We start from the raw sequence: 15,737 nt of genomic DNA, 5'->3' as shown, positions 1-15,737 counted from the left end.
TACTCGAAGGCTATCTGCGCTAGCCGTCCCTAATTTAACAGTGTAAGACTAGAGGGAAAGCAACTAGTCATCACTACCCACCGCCAACTCTTGGGCTACTCTTTTACCAACGAATAGTGGGATTGATTGTCACATTATAACGCTCCCAAGGTTGAAAGGGCGAGCATGTTTGGTGTGAGAGGGATTCAAACCCGCGATCCTCGTATTACGACTCGAGTGCGTTAACCACCTGACCATGCCGAACTTTGCAATGGATGATTAGATATATCCTTACACGCAATATATAATCAGTTTTTTTTTTTAATTAAAAGGAAGTTTTAGCAGAAATTAAAGTAAGATATATAGCTGTATGACTTGTATCATTCATTTCTCAACAAAAGGAAAAATACTGTTTAAGCCATGACAAATATTTAGAGGCAATTTAATGAAGGTAGGAACTGGCTTTTGCTGAGGTTATTATAGACTGAACCAAATAAAATAAACTATTAAGTTAAAATATTATTAATCAAAAATTAACAAAGTTATTTCACTGTGACATAAATAAACCGTGATGACGAGAAAACCCGCTTGTATAGAAAATTATATATTTAAAAACGGCTGGTGTGGATAGAGAAGGCACTAATAGAAGAGCGAACAACGTTTCGACCTTCTATCATTGTGAATTTGTTTGTTTGTTTGTTTTAGAATTTCGCACAAAGCTACTCGAGGGCTATCTGTGCTAGCCGTCCCTAATTTAGCAGTGTAAGACTAGAGGGAAGGCAGCTAGTCATCACCACCCACCGCCAACTCTTAGGCTACACTTTTACCAACGAATAGTGGGATTGACCGTCACATTATACACCCCCACGGCTGGGAGGGCGAGCATGTTTAGCGCGACGCGGGCGCGAACCCGCGACCCTCGGATTACGAGTCGCACGCCTTACCCCTAGGCCTTTAAATATATAATGTGACATATAAAATCTAGTGACAACGCAACCTGATATAGAGCTTACCTTCAGACAAACAGAAACTGACACACAGAGCATGATGATGAAAGAACTAATGGTAAAAACATAAAATAAACAAAAAATTATCTATAGGCAGGGGTGGCCTTAAGATAAGCGAACAGGGGCAATAATCTTAGCTCCTACAACATCACATACAAATGCAGAAAAAGCCAACAGCTCGTTTTACATTTACTGAACCGACTCACCGAAATAATTCATTCATTACGTTTTTTTAATCCATGACAAGATATAAATAACTGAGCTATTAAAACTTGTTTGGAAATTTTCTCGTTCGGGAACTTTTTAAGTCAATTTATCTGTCATTCCATGCAGTATGCTACTTAAAATATGTCACATTGAAGGAAACTAGTTTGAGAGTTAAGAGAAGTACTGAAATTCACAATAAAAACTGAATTAAACAAGTGAATTATTCTTCCATTATATTTTTCTAATTAGTTTATTCTGAACAAATGGTTCGTTAATCTTGACAGTTCCTGATCAGAGTTATCACAAAAAAACCTGTGCATTCAGTGTTTTAATTAAATTTGTATTTAGTGTATTTTTTAAAGAAATTATTCCAGTTGTTCTGCACACGTTTGGATTTTTGAGACCAATGGTCAGTGTTCCCCGTATGCAAGTTTTCTCTTTCATGGAAATAGAGTTACTGTGCAGTTCAGGAGCACAAACAATTTCCTTATAATCATTGCACGGAGCGTTGTTTTCAGTATATTGTGGCTATCACAAGCATAAACAAAGACAAATACAGGACAGGGTAAAGAAAAGTATAAAAAAAAGGGAATAAATCCCAGAGACATTGAAAGGATCCCTGAAAAAGTATATGATTTCAAAAGTTCCATCAGTTAGTAAGAACAACTGTGCATTAATGGACTTTAGCAATCACGATGGTGGTGTTAGTGTAGATTGTGCCCTACCATGGAAGGAGACTGTTTTTTCACCCTATTAACGCTAAATATCTATATAATCCAGACCTATTGAAAAATAAGATGATAAATTTTTTGGTAGAAAGAGAGCTTGTCAAAGTATATAATGGTTAATATATTTCTCCAAAATAAGGTGGTAATCAACACTTCTCAGAGGAATTTTACAAATGAAGATTTCCAAATGGGAAAAGGATTAATTGACATGAGCTAGCATAAGTTGATTGCTTCTGCTGTGTGACTCAAGTTCGGCAAGGAATTTAATAAAGGAAGGTTATAATGAGAGGACACATTTTGATGAGAGATTGCAATCTTATGAGATATCTAGTGAGAATATATTAAACTTAACAAAATAGAGTTAAATAGAGAAAAGAATGTCTGCAGTGAAAAGAATAGATTTGTACATATTGCTAGAGATAAAAAAAGGAAAATTAGTGATCAGTGTTGACGTGTGTTATAGCAGTTCTGCAGTATTTAGCCAAATATAGCTGTATTTGTGAAATAAATGAAGTTATGAATTTAACAATAATACTCACTGGGATCAATTGAGATGAAAACTAAATTTGATTCTATGATGCAAGAGCATGTTCAACACATCCAAAATGATGAAATACATGACCACTATTTTGTACCTCATGTTCACAATGAACTAATCACATTAATAGTATTATAAGTGAAGAAAAAAATCCTTAAAAAGATAAAGATTACAAAATATTTTCTAGACATTCTTGATTTCACCACTGATCTGAGTTACCACGAGCAGGTTTCTCTCGTCCTATTTTTTGCTTACATGTCCTCTGAGGAAATGAAGGTAACAGAAAATTTTATTGACTTCTTTTTAGTTTAAGACATAACTGGACAAAGGTCATCAGAATCTCTCATCACTGCAGTATATGGATTTTGTCTCATATTAGTGATTGTCGATGGCAAGGATAGAACAGCGAGGCAAAATGAAGGATCAGAATGTGAGTGTTTAGGCATATACTTCAGATCAACATGTGAATAATTTCACTCTGTGTGGTTGTCAAAACTTAAATCTAGTATTGGCGGATATAATGAAGTGCAATTCAAAAGCCCTATCATTTTATCTTGGTTGTGTAGTGAACTTACAATATGCTCACTGTTTCCATGTGGCAAATACTGAAAGAAAATCTTCTCTTTCTAAATCTAAAGTCATTGTCAGAAACAAGGTGAAAATGTAGAGTATAGAGTGTAAACACATTCTATTACCATATAGGTGGTATCAGTGATGCCTTGCTTGAAGTAGCAGAGGAATGCAGTGACTCAAAAGTCAAAAGTGAGGCAGAATTCTTGGTCAAGTACAAACTCGAAAATTTTAAGTTTCAACTTAGAATGTTTATGTTATGATATCATATTTTTCTTAAACACTGTGGGTAAGATACTTCAATTCATATAAATGTAGCTTGATATGTCTATAAAACATGTCAAGGAACTCATTGAGTTGCTGCAGAAATACAGGAACACTTGATTTACTTTAACCATAATTGCAGCAACAGAAACAACCCATGAAACGGACATTAAACCTAAGGTTAAAGAGCGAGTGAAACGAAAGAGAACACAATTTGAAAGGACAAACCAGCAAGTTTACTCCAGAAGGTATTTTAAATGAATAACTTTCTGTCCAACGTGGACTAAGCTGTTATATCATTGACCACATGGTTCAAACAAATGCAAGGGCATGTGTGTCACTTCAATTTCCTGTATGATATGAAGCAGCTTTGAGAAATGAGAGAAAATTACTTGAAGAAGCACTGTATTAATTTAAACTAGACATTGTGTAACAGAGACTCTAACAACATTGAGTACAGATTACTTTCAGAGCTGTAAGTGCTTCCAGTCACAGTGGCTTCAAGGAAAGGAAGTTTTTCAAATTAAAAATAATAAAAAACTACCTTAGGGAAATCATGTCTCATGAAAAGCTAGGTAAACTCCTCATGATTTTTATCAAGAACAAAACAACATCAACGTTAGACCAAAATCTTTTAGCAGAGTTTGCTGTAAAGAAGTTTTGCAAGATAAGCTTTAGAAATAGATGGAGCAATACTGATCAGTAAGTGTTTTTTTTAATTATATGAGTTTTTAAGGAGACTCCACACAGCCTCATTTGTTCTTCTCATTCTTCTAGGGTTGACCCTCTCTATAAGCCAACAGTTTAATAAAAACAGAAAATTTAAACCAACTCAAATCTACACACTCCTAACAAATACCAATACAGATTATGCTTATTAGTCAATGCTCAGATGTGGACAATCAATTTATGTGCACCATACAGACAAGGAAAGATTGGATTAGCAGAAGATCAGATGGTAATTTTACTTTGGGCAGAATACATTTTATGGTGGTATATAGCAGGTTATCATAACACACCAGTGAATGAAAACATCCAAGCAGGCAAGTAACAAATGGCAGAGATAAAAAGTTTGCAAAGAAAAGATGTAATCTCAGTTACATCTTAGCCAGGACATAATTTTTACACATACATGCTAAATATATGTATGATGGATTTTATTAAGAAAGTAGATACAGGATCTGATTCTCCCATGATTAACAAGTTAATTAACATTTACCTAATATCATTAATACTGCAGCTCCAACTGAGAATGATTATTGTTCTCTATCATATTAATGTAAGACACTTTTGCAAGATATTCTTCTTTATGACATTATGAAATATGATCAAATTATTAGCACACACAAAGTCCCCAACATCCATATTATTTAGTATTTATACAATATACACATTTCCTACATGTGTGCATTACATGTATACATCAACAATTAATGAACTGAAATAAATAAATGAGTAAAACCATACAGTGACAAACTAAATTTAGTTCTCATTAAATATGCATAACTGTCTCTCAGTGACTGTTTAGGTTATTCAACATCGGTAAATAAAGAATAATGATTAATATTCATTAACAAGCGTATGGCACTTAGTTATCTACCATATGAAGATATGCAACATACTTATTTTTTAGCCAGTAACATCAATCAATCATTTAGTTCATCTAACACTCAAATGTGATAAGTTGAACATAATCTCAGTGACTGAAAGCTCACCTAATTTACTAACCTAACCTTTTAAAATATGCAATCTAACCTTTCTTAAACTCCCCCCAGTAGCACAACGGAATGTCAGCAAACTCATACCACTAGAAATCAGGCTTGGATAAGATGGTGAGCAGAGTAGAGATAGCCCACCGTGGAGTTTTGTGCTTAATTCCAAACAGATTATCATTACTTTAATTAGTTTGTAAAATTTCATAACGTTGTTATTCATGGCATTCTTTTATTTTTAAATGTGAAGTCTATATTATGCAGAATATTCAAGATTTACTCTGTTTCTCCAATACTTAAATGTGATTTTCTCAATCTATGTAGCAAAAGACATCCACAACTTTCAGAGCGATCAGCTAGATGCTGGTGACCATGTACAAGCATGTTACAACTTTACTGTTGGAAATGAAAAGTTGATGGAATTCTACTCACCACACTATCCGAATAAATATCCCAATAATTCGTACTGTATCAAACAAATTTCAGGTAGGAAATTTGAGCACCATGTATCAGTAAGAAGAAAAAACCTGCATAATATTTGACTATTAAGCAGCAAAATAAATCTAGTGTTATAAATATAATGGAAACTGTCATCTGCTTGATAAACACAATTTCAGCACTGTATCAGGTTAGAATACATTTTACAAAGTATAGTTTTTTTATATATAAAATAATATTTATTGGTATTTCTTAATATGTTTAGTTTTTAGTAGATTTTACATTTCACAAAATGTCCATTGGAGCTCAAAACAAGTTTCGTCAGATTCATTCAGAAACTAGTAATATCTACTAATGACTCAAAACAGAAAAATGTGTTATAACCTCTTCATTATTATTATGTGTTACAGTCACTTCAGACTTCGAAAAATCAGAATCAAATAAATAGGAGCTTAGATATCTGATAAATAGGTGATATTATAGTGAAATCCAAGAGACTAATATTCTGAAACGTTACTTTTCCCAAGCACGCTACTTCGATTCTTTCACATTTGATAGCATGTTAATTTCACTTCTCTGTTTTCAGTGAAATCACTCACTGGTAATTTTATATTTATGTAATATATATCAAGAAATTTAAAAGAGACGGAACGTTTTCAGCAATACAATGAATATTTCTTTACTTGAAATGTTCAATTTTTAGATGCATGACATGTATTAGTTTAAATAATACATTCTCAGATTTGTTACTATGATGAATACGCTTTGCAACTTGAGAAGTGTTTCATAAACGTGAACACCTTTCACTTAAAGCATACTTGACAGGAATTGTTTCATTATTTCATTAACTATCTGCTTAACAGTCGTAGAATTGATCAGGAAAAGTGGAAAATAAACAATCGTTAATATGACACGAAACACCAACACAGTGTGTTTATCTGCTTGTCTTTACACAGGATTGTCATTGTTAGTGGTTCTCAAAGCTTCTTATTTTACAAGATCCTTTTCCAGACTACATAAATCCAACATTCCTTAGTTTCTAAGAAATGTCACATACACTCCAAAGCAACTTGCACTAACATGTTACTATTACAACATAGGATAGGTCATAACCTCTTCATATCACCTGAATGGCCACACCCTTCTGAAACAAGCAGTACTGCAACAATATAATTCTTTCCTAAAATAGAACAGGTATTACTTTCATGTAATAATCAAAGGAGGAAAGGAATCTAAAACAAAATCAATTTAATGGATTTTTCTATAGGAAACCTGCACATATAAAGAACAAATACATTTAGAATAAATACAGTAATACTAAAACAAGTGAGAAATGTATAGTACATTTATATACCACATTTTCCTGTTTTCCCTACACCAAGTCTTCCCTCAAACTGACAATTAAGTTCAATTTTTAAATTCAAATCCTGTTTAAGGAGTGCATAATTCTTTTTAGCCACTGATCATAATACACTAAACATGAATAGTTTAATACATAATAATGTCATAGCTTAAAACTTAAGCATTTTATAAGACTTTTACTCACAATACATGATTATTTTCTCTAAACATGCATTCAGTGCGAAATAACGTTCTTGGCCACCCATTAAGTACTACTAATTTATAATGAAAGTTCTCACCATCATTAATGGTGGTGGAGTTGATACAGGTAATAAGTTTGTCTTAGCTGCGGCGTCTTGTGGCGTTAACTACTAACATTATTGATGGAAGTGTCTGTCAAAGATTGACAGATGCCTTGTCGTTACCTTCCTAATATTCAGCAATTCCTCAAGGCAACGTCAACTCCATTAAGGTTTTCTTTAGTACATGGGTGTAACACTCCCGATCATGATTAGTGCATATTTATTGGCTGTGCCTTACTGTCAACGCATACCCTCTAACAGAATCCAGAAAAAAAGAGGTTCTTTATTCCCAGACAATTGCCATTTCTCCCTTTTAACTGTAAAATACAAACATACCTATAATGTTTAGTACATTACCCACAAGCAGTGGTAGTTACGCTGTTGACAGGTCCACCAGCACTGCTATGCTATTCTGAAGCATGATTTTTGGGGCTGTTGGGATAAATCCATGCAATGAGAGCTTGAGTCCTTTGGATGAGTCCGCCATAGACTGGAACTACTCATCCCAAGAGACCTCAATGCCAGCATAACAACTTCTTATGCAAGATTTCAAACAAGTGATCTATCAGCTTTAAACTAGATCCTACGCATTTGCTGACTTTGTTAGGTAGTTTCTATAGATACGTTTGACCATCAGTTTTACTTTCAAGTTACAAGTTTAATATTACCCATGGTGTGACCACAGTGGTATAAATGCTCTGAAAGTTCGTAATATATCTTCACGAAATTTAGTATGCTTCAAGTAAGCGTCCAAAGCCTTTTGTAGACAAAAAATCAAAATTTTATGAAGTATTTTCACTAAAAGTTTCTCTGTGAATATATGGAGTCAAAGTGTTGACTGTTCCAAGAGCAAAGTGATTTTTTATTTTAAGATTAAAAACACTTCTTCATATGAAAGTTGCCAAATCTCATTTACATAATCTCTAAAATGAGTTTCAATCGTTTGTTTTTCATTAAAACTTTATACTTTATTTGTTTTTTTTTTAATTTCGCGCAAAGCTACACGAGGGCTATCTGCGCTAGCCGTCCCTATTTAGCAATGTAAGACTAGAGGGAAGGCAAGTAGTCATCACCACCCACCCCTAACTCTCGGGCTACTCTTTTACTAACGAATAGTGGGATTGACAGTAACATTATAATGCCCCCACGGCTGGGAGGGCGAGCATATTTGGTGTGACTGGGATTCGAACCCGTGACCCTCGGATTACGAGTCAAACACCTTAATTACCTGGCCATGCTGAGACGACTTTGTTATTTTCTCTATCTTAAATTTATGTAAAGTGACATTCAAACCAACACCAAAATATGAAAAAAAATATAAATTGCTCATTTTTTCCTATAATTATTTAAAATTGTAACAGGAAACTACATTTGTTTATTCTACATTTGTTAATTTAACTTTATCAAAATGTATTAATTTTCACTATACACACACACACACACGTACATATACACACTTAGATAATAGCATAAATATGTATATGTGTGTGTGTATATAGTGAAAATTAATACATTTTGATAAAGTTATGTAATCAAAGTCATATATATATTAATATGCGCTCTGACAAATACAATAACCCCCTAACTACACATGGTGAAGTTTTACATCTTTCAGATGTAAGGAAAACATTTAGTAAGGATTATTAAGGATTCTTTATAAACCTGTCACTACACATGTGATTTAGTTGAGTGATTTTCATATGTATCCAGAGTAGTTGGTCATGATTTGTCATTGGTGAAAGTCCTAAATACAAGTTCTTATTGTAACAGATATTCTTCACTGTGCACAACACGAGGTTTTAGTATCTTACCTTCAAAACTTTATAAAACTACTTTTTGTAAAATCTTACCTAATAGTACATAAGTGTTAAGTTTTTAATTCTATTAGTCAATATTATAAAAAAATCCTGATTTTTCCCTACAGTAACACACGTGACACATTTTCTCTGAGTGTCTTCTGTTCTCTATTTTATCCACCACCCCTCCTGCCACATTTTCTCTTTCAGGATTTATTAACAACTCACTCTTATATATGCAATAGAAAGCATAGGTTTCCACTACCAAATGACTCATTATATTACATTGTGTTGTGAACAGATAATTGTCAATTTCACTTGTTCCCATGGGAAAGGTAAGGATTAGCTTAAATAAATTTGGAATGGTTGTTGTCGAATAGTTAGAAAGCAAGAAAAATTGTGATGGTTGGAGGACGTTGTCTGGTTTTTGCATGTTGCAAATAGTAATGAGACACATTTCAAAGGACAATAAAACAAACAAAATTTAATTATGAATAGATGTATCCTGTTAGGAGTTTAAAACTACTTAGTATGAATGAATGTAGTTTCATGTTACATTTAAAGTCATTCTAGAAAGAAAAAAAATGATAATTTAGAATTATTTGGCCTAGATCGGCCAAATTGATAAATCACTTATAGAGGTAATGTACAGAAAATAACGGATAAAATATTTTACACAAAACAAACACATGAAATGTATTTAGGAGGTTTTAGAGATTACACAAATGAAATTTGAGGTTTTTAAGATGAAAAATATTGTTAATCATAATAAAAAGGTCACTTTTCACAGGGGTACTCAAAACAAATACTCGATATAATGAAGGATAAATGTTTCTTTTTGATTTATTCAAAATACTTCACCAAAAGTATGATTTGTGTATGTGAAAGTTTTATAATGTTTACTGAAAGGCTGCCAAATTTCGGGAAGATATATGCCCTATATTAAACATTAATAGTATCAAATCTTTTAATACTGTGAAGGAGTACAAAGAAGTCACATATTTTGTAAAATTCACCAACCCAGTGTTGAAAATAGAAGTGAAGGGCAGTACACACTTCAGTAGATTTAACAAACTGCACAACACAAAACTCCAAGCTTAAGGCACCAAAATTATACACTCTGAATTAACCTTTGAACTATTGGATAGGACATGCTAAAAATGGAGACTTGGTCAAGATATTAATCATAAAGTATCACTAATCTCTTATTAACTGAATTGTGATGATAGATAGGATGATAAGACTCAACACAAAGTAAAATGCAAAATGAACAGTCTTTGTTATAACACTAAACAACATTGTTTTCTAAGTAAGCAGCATGACTTATTTTAAGTTCTGAGACAACTTACAAATTTTCATTGAACAAGAATATCTTAGCCTTTCTATGAGTTATTAGCCAAATGTCATTGAGCAACCAAATAATTCAAAGTATTATATTATTTTGTATGCTATCCACAAGTAAAATGTTTGGACAATGGGAAAATAAAACAGCTACATTTAAGATATTCCAGGCAATGTTGCTAATGCCATATGTAAAAGCAACTCATGAATAAAATCTAAGGAAAATGCTTTAAATTAACATTCTCCAGCATTGCTTCCATTACACACAAAAATCACACTATTTTACTTAACCTGCTCGATACATCAACTTTATCCAAATTGATATACCCTGATGCTTAAGTGTAAAACCAGTATCACACACTGCAGAGATGGAGACCTTTTCTTGACTGTATCCTAAAATATCAAACATTGAAATATTGAAGTTGCTCAGATGTAAGACCACTGTCCAAATTTCAAGCAATAACAAATCTATGCCAAATATTGTAGCTTCACAGAATCAATCGAAAGCAGTTTACTTGGACTTCTTATAAACCTTTCCAATATCTTAGCACTTAAGCTTCTTCTAAGATTTCAATATAGATATATCAGTCAAGGCTAGTGATGCAGAACATCTACAAACTAGCTCACCTTATCTAATGCAAAAATATTATCAGACACTATAGAATTACAAAATCACGACTTCGTTCCTTTCTTTTGATGTCTACTACTGAGTAGATAAAAGTGGTAAAATTGTTTCGTCATCAACGAAGCTCTGGTAAGGGTGACAATCAAATTCATCTGTGAAAACCCTTATTTATATTTACTGGTAAACATGGGAATAGTACTCAGAGCGTGTTTCAAATGATGCCTTTTTATCAGAACTGTCCTATTGATCAAATTCTGGCGAAATTCACAAATCGTATTTCTTTCATTTATTTGAAGCCTTATTAATAACCATTTTACTTCCACCTCAACATTTTCAGGACAATGTTTTTGATCAAGCACATGTGTATACTGTACTATATCGCCATCTTCACCATCAAGCAACCTGTTTTTGATCGATTTTTTTCAAGGTTCCGTAAAAAACGTCTGAATTAATCAGAGGATTTTTTAAATATATGTTGTGAAGTTAAACTCCCTGGAAATGAACATTTTCAGCAACTTCCGTGGTATTTTTTTTATAATATGGATCTGTAATCATTCGTCTCTCCTAAAAATTTTGTACAAGAGTTTTTATCTTTTGATCTTCCTTGTACCAGTCTATTTCGTGTTCTTGTAAGTTCAAACTCAACTTGGATAATTCTTGCAAGCATCACACATAGATCCTAGATCCAATAGAAACGTTGTGATTGTAATTTTTTTGCTGTAAGCCTTCATGTGCACGTTGATCTTATTTGTCTCTTATTTGAAACAGTGCACTAATGCTTTACAGTTTCCCAAACAGCTGAAACTGGCCAGAAACTAGACACCACCCATTGAGTGCGTAATATTTGGCCAATTTTAAAAGTTCAATATCAAGTAAGATTATGCACAGTTTCAGTTCTCTGCTATTTTTAGACAGTGCGTAATACAACACATAAAGTCTGTCAATAAACACTTTAAACCTGTTGATTCCTGAAACTGATTTTACGGTGTCACCGACCGACAGTTCTGATCTGTGATTAATGCAGTGACATACAATTACAGAAAGAAATTTGTTTCTGATCAGTTTCTTCACTCAACTTTTAACCCCCAACATCACGGCTGCATTATCACATTCAGGAAGTTTCTAGTCATTTCGTAAGACAGAGGGCAATTGAGTTAAGAATAAAAAAGTTCTTTTGCAGTAGCATTTTCAAGTCCAAAAATAAATTTACCAGTGGGCTGATTCCATTATCCAGGTTACAGATTCGAACATACACTATTAAGGTATATTTTTTACTTAAAACAGCTGACTTGTCGATTATCTATTACATTCTATTTCTTTATTTAATAACTATATAAATTAGTATATTCTTCATTTCATCACTAATGTGATTCACGGTTTTAATGCATATATTTGTTGAGTGAAGGATACAGTGCACGTCAATTCAATTCAGTTCTATAAATCTATTTCAGATTCAAAATTATTTTGCTATCATATACTTTGGGTGAAATATTATTATTTTAATAACTTTTTTGCGAGATAATTCTTTAATATTTATTTTCAATTACCTCTTTCTCAGCTTCAGCCAACAGTTTTACTGCAATTTTATGTCCCACAGTTTTCTTGTGATCGAAAAGTTTTTTTTCACAAAGACAGAAGCTGTTGTTGTCAAACTTCACTTAAATAAGTTATTTCATTGCTGGCTCATTTTTTTTAGAAACTTTCATTCCTACCTTCGTTTACATTCCAAAAGTTTCAATTTTATCACAAAGTGTACAGCCAACTTTCTTATTTCTGATATTCAGCCAGTTGTACTTCGTTCAAGAATTATTTTTTGATTGGTAGTCCAGCAGCTAGGCCAGTCATTGTCAGATAGCTCATAAACACCAGATGGACCAAGAACAGAAACTTTTACTGATGCTATTAATTCCTGTTCTTGGGTCACTTCCTCATTTTTAGCTATCTTATTCAAAGAAAGTGAAAAGAAACTTGTAATTCATTTCATTTTTACATTTGTGTATTTTCTCAAGAAGAAATAAAAACTATATGTACTCCTGATCACAATTAAATTAAAGCACAGTTTAAAAAATGCACATCACGTAGATTGAGCATGCCAGAACAAAACGACTTATAACCGAGACTCACACACATGAAATTATTTTATCTTGGTTGAAGAGGCGCTGTGCAATTAATGATGTCAAGCGTCTTTGTACACTTTGTGATTTATTTTATTTAAATGAATGTACAGTTCATACCCACATGCCACCTGTTTTCTAGTCCTAAGTAATCTCTTTGAACGCATTATTATGTCTACACAGGCTAGCTCTCACTTGCTGCTGCCCATTTAAAACCTGTCGATCAAACTGAGACCCCTACTGTACATCGACTGATAGCTAGCAGCCACGTCTTGTACATGATGAAACTAGGTGACCATTGATGTTCTCTATTTTAATGGCATGCTAATCCTAGCTGATGTTTCACACCTCCTGCTACACTGATGCTCAAACAAGCACACATACACGATCAAGCAAACACTATATTTTCACACCCCTTTAAACTTTGTAATTTGTAACACTTCTAGTTTGGTACCTCTTTGGTATTCTTGTGAAACAAAAGATTTGTCCAAAGGGAAAATTTACATATTCGTTTACATTACTCTTTTGAGTTTTGGCACCTTTTACATCATTTTGCAATATGAAAAATGGTGACAGTATGCCGTACAGGTTCGCACTATCTCAAACAACCCTGCCTAATTCCATATATAACTATTTTACATCATTATAGTTCTGGAAAATCTTACCACACTAATTTATTTGTCCCATTTACGATTACTTCTCTTCACCTAGAACAGTATAGAACCTGCTTATCACCATAGCAATTAGACACTATATTACTTCTCCTGCAAGATATATTGCTACTTTCCACCACTTCAGCATTGGAAGTCTTACCAATTTTGCTTACCTGTTCCATCCATATAAAAACCACTGTCCATCATTTCAGCAATGGAAAATATTTCCAAATTCAAAATCTATGTCTAAAATAGAACAGATGCACATAACTGTGATATTGGAGAATCTTGCCAAATTAACTACCTCATTCAATATACCACTACTGCCCATAACTGCCATATTAGAAAAATTTTCTGAATTAATTCACCTGTTTCCAAGCAGAAGTACTACCAATCTCTGAAGAGCATGAGGGGAACTTTACCATATTAATTTACTTGGAACAGTACAGAATTACTTCTCATCACTGTAGTATTGGAAAATATTATTAGGCTAAATTATAACTACTTTCCATTCAAGTAGCATTGGAGAATTGTTCCTTGTTTGTACAATTTCAGCAATGAAGAAATTTGCCATCAATAAGGCATTTCAAGATCTTTCTAAACTAACTTAATACTAAATATTATGCCACTGGAGGATCATTCTAAATTCAACTGATCACATAAAGAAGACCCATTACTCTAACGTTGGAAAATCTTCATAAATTAATGTACCTGCTCAAATAGGTAACTACTTCTCGTCACTGTGGCACTGAAGAATATTTCCAGGATAATTCACAAGGCGATGGCCAAGGCCCCATAAATATCAACTGCCCATCACTGAAATATTGAGAAATCTTTTAAAATAATTTTATCTTGTCCCATGTATAACTTCTTGCTATAACTTTACCTTTGGACAATCTTAATAGATTACGTTACCTGAATCTTTGTAGAACTACTTCACATTCCAAATTAGTTTATCTGGCCCTGCATACGAGTAGTTCCCATCATTGAAACACTGGAAAATCTTTCCAAATTAAATAACCAGTGTCCATATAAAAATACTGCCCATCACTGATGTAGAGAAACAATCTTTCTACAATAACTTACTTGGACACATATAGGACTACTTCCTATCACTGTAACTTTACAAAATCAAAATCTTACAAGGCCAAGATACTAAGTTTCCTTTACATCTATTTTCCATCTCAGTAGCATTGGAGAATCATTTCTTGTTAATAGACTTTGAATACTGTAAAATTCATAACCATTAATGTAAAATTAAGGAATCTTTCCAAATGAATTTATCTTGTTCCATATTCAGCACAAACTTTCAAATTGACAATCAAGTAATTGCAACGAAACTGGTGCGAAATGTAATTATGAAATAAAACATAAACTCATTTTTATTTATAAAATAATCCCTATGTACACACCAAATAATTTTATTTATAAAATAATCCAGTATGTTAGTCACATTTATTGTACAATTTATGCATTTAAACTCACGAGTAGAGATATTCAAATTTTACTTTATCATTTTACGGTTCACAACTTCCGTATACCTGACCACCATTATGACTTGTAATCGTATGTATTAAAATATTTTATCGAATTTACACATCACCAACTAAGCTAGGAATGTGATGGGCGTCTGTTCTAATGGCATGTCACAAAAATACATTTGAAATGGGAAACATATTGAAATAATATATATAACAAAAGATTTTCGCTAACCTAATGTGACATATGTGCTGTTTAAGATATTTAGTTTTCATAACCATTCAGAAAATTATCGCAGAAGGCTTTGTTGTTGTTTTTTAATTTCGCGCAAAGCTACACGAAGGCTATCTGCGCTAGCTGTCCCTATTTAGCAGTGTAAGACTAGAGGGAAGGCAACTAGTCATCACTACCCACCCCTAACTCTCGGGCTACTCTTTTACCAACGAATAGTGGGATTGACTGAACGTTATAACGCCCCCACAGCTGAAAGGGCGAGCGTGTTTGGTGTGACGGGAATTTGAACCCGCGACCCTCGGATTATGTATGAGTTGAGTGCCTTAATCATTTGGCCATGTCGGGCCTCGCAGAAGGCAATACGTTATTTTATTACTATTATCAAACACATTTAAACCATTACTATTAC

The 15,737-nt window shown here is 33.2% G+C and overlaps 1 protein-coding gene across 5 annotated transcripts in view; it reads left to right on the top strand.

Moving 5' to 3' along the window:
• The window catches only part of LOC143237663 (uncharacterized), a 125,447-nt gene that overhangs the window by 59,635 nt on the left and 50,075 nt on the right, over positions 1-15,737 (top strand). For 2 of the 5 annotated variants that reach the window (XM_076477160.1, XM_076477159.1), the window contains exon 5: positions 5,330-5,491. The exons of 2 other annotated variants lie outside the window; for them this stretch is intronic. In XM_076477160.1, coding sequence (XP_076333275.1) covers positions 5,330-5,491 — 162 coding nt within the window. Of the gene's footprint in view, positions 1-1,579; positions 3,996-5,329; positions 5,492-15,737 lie in introns of those variants that run through there. One more of the 5 variants, XM_076477163.1, reaches the window with a different exon arrangement.

Source organism: Tachypleus tridentatus, chromosome 13, assembly GCF_004210375.1.
Source record: "Tachypleus tridentatus isolate NWPU-2018 chromosome 13, ASM421037v1, whole genome shotgun sequence".
NCBI classification, from domain to species: Eukaryota; Metazoa; Arthropoda; class Merostomata; order Xiphosura; family Limulidae; genus Tachypleus; species Tachypleus tridentatus.
Note: the sequence above shows the minus strand (reverse complement) of the source record. Positions and strands in the feature narration are given on the sequence as shown.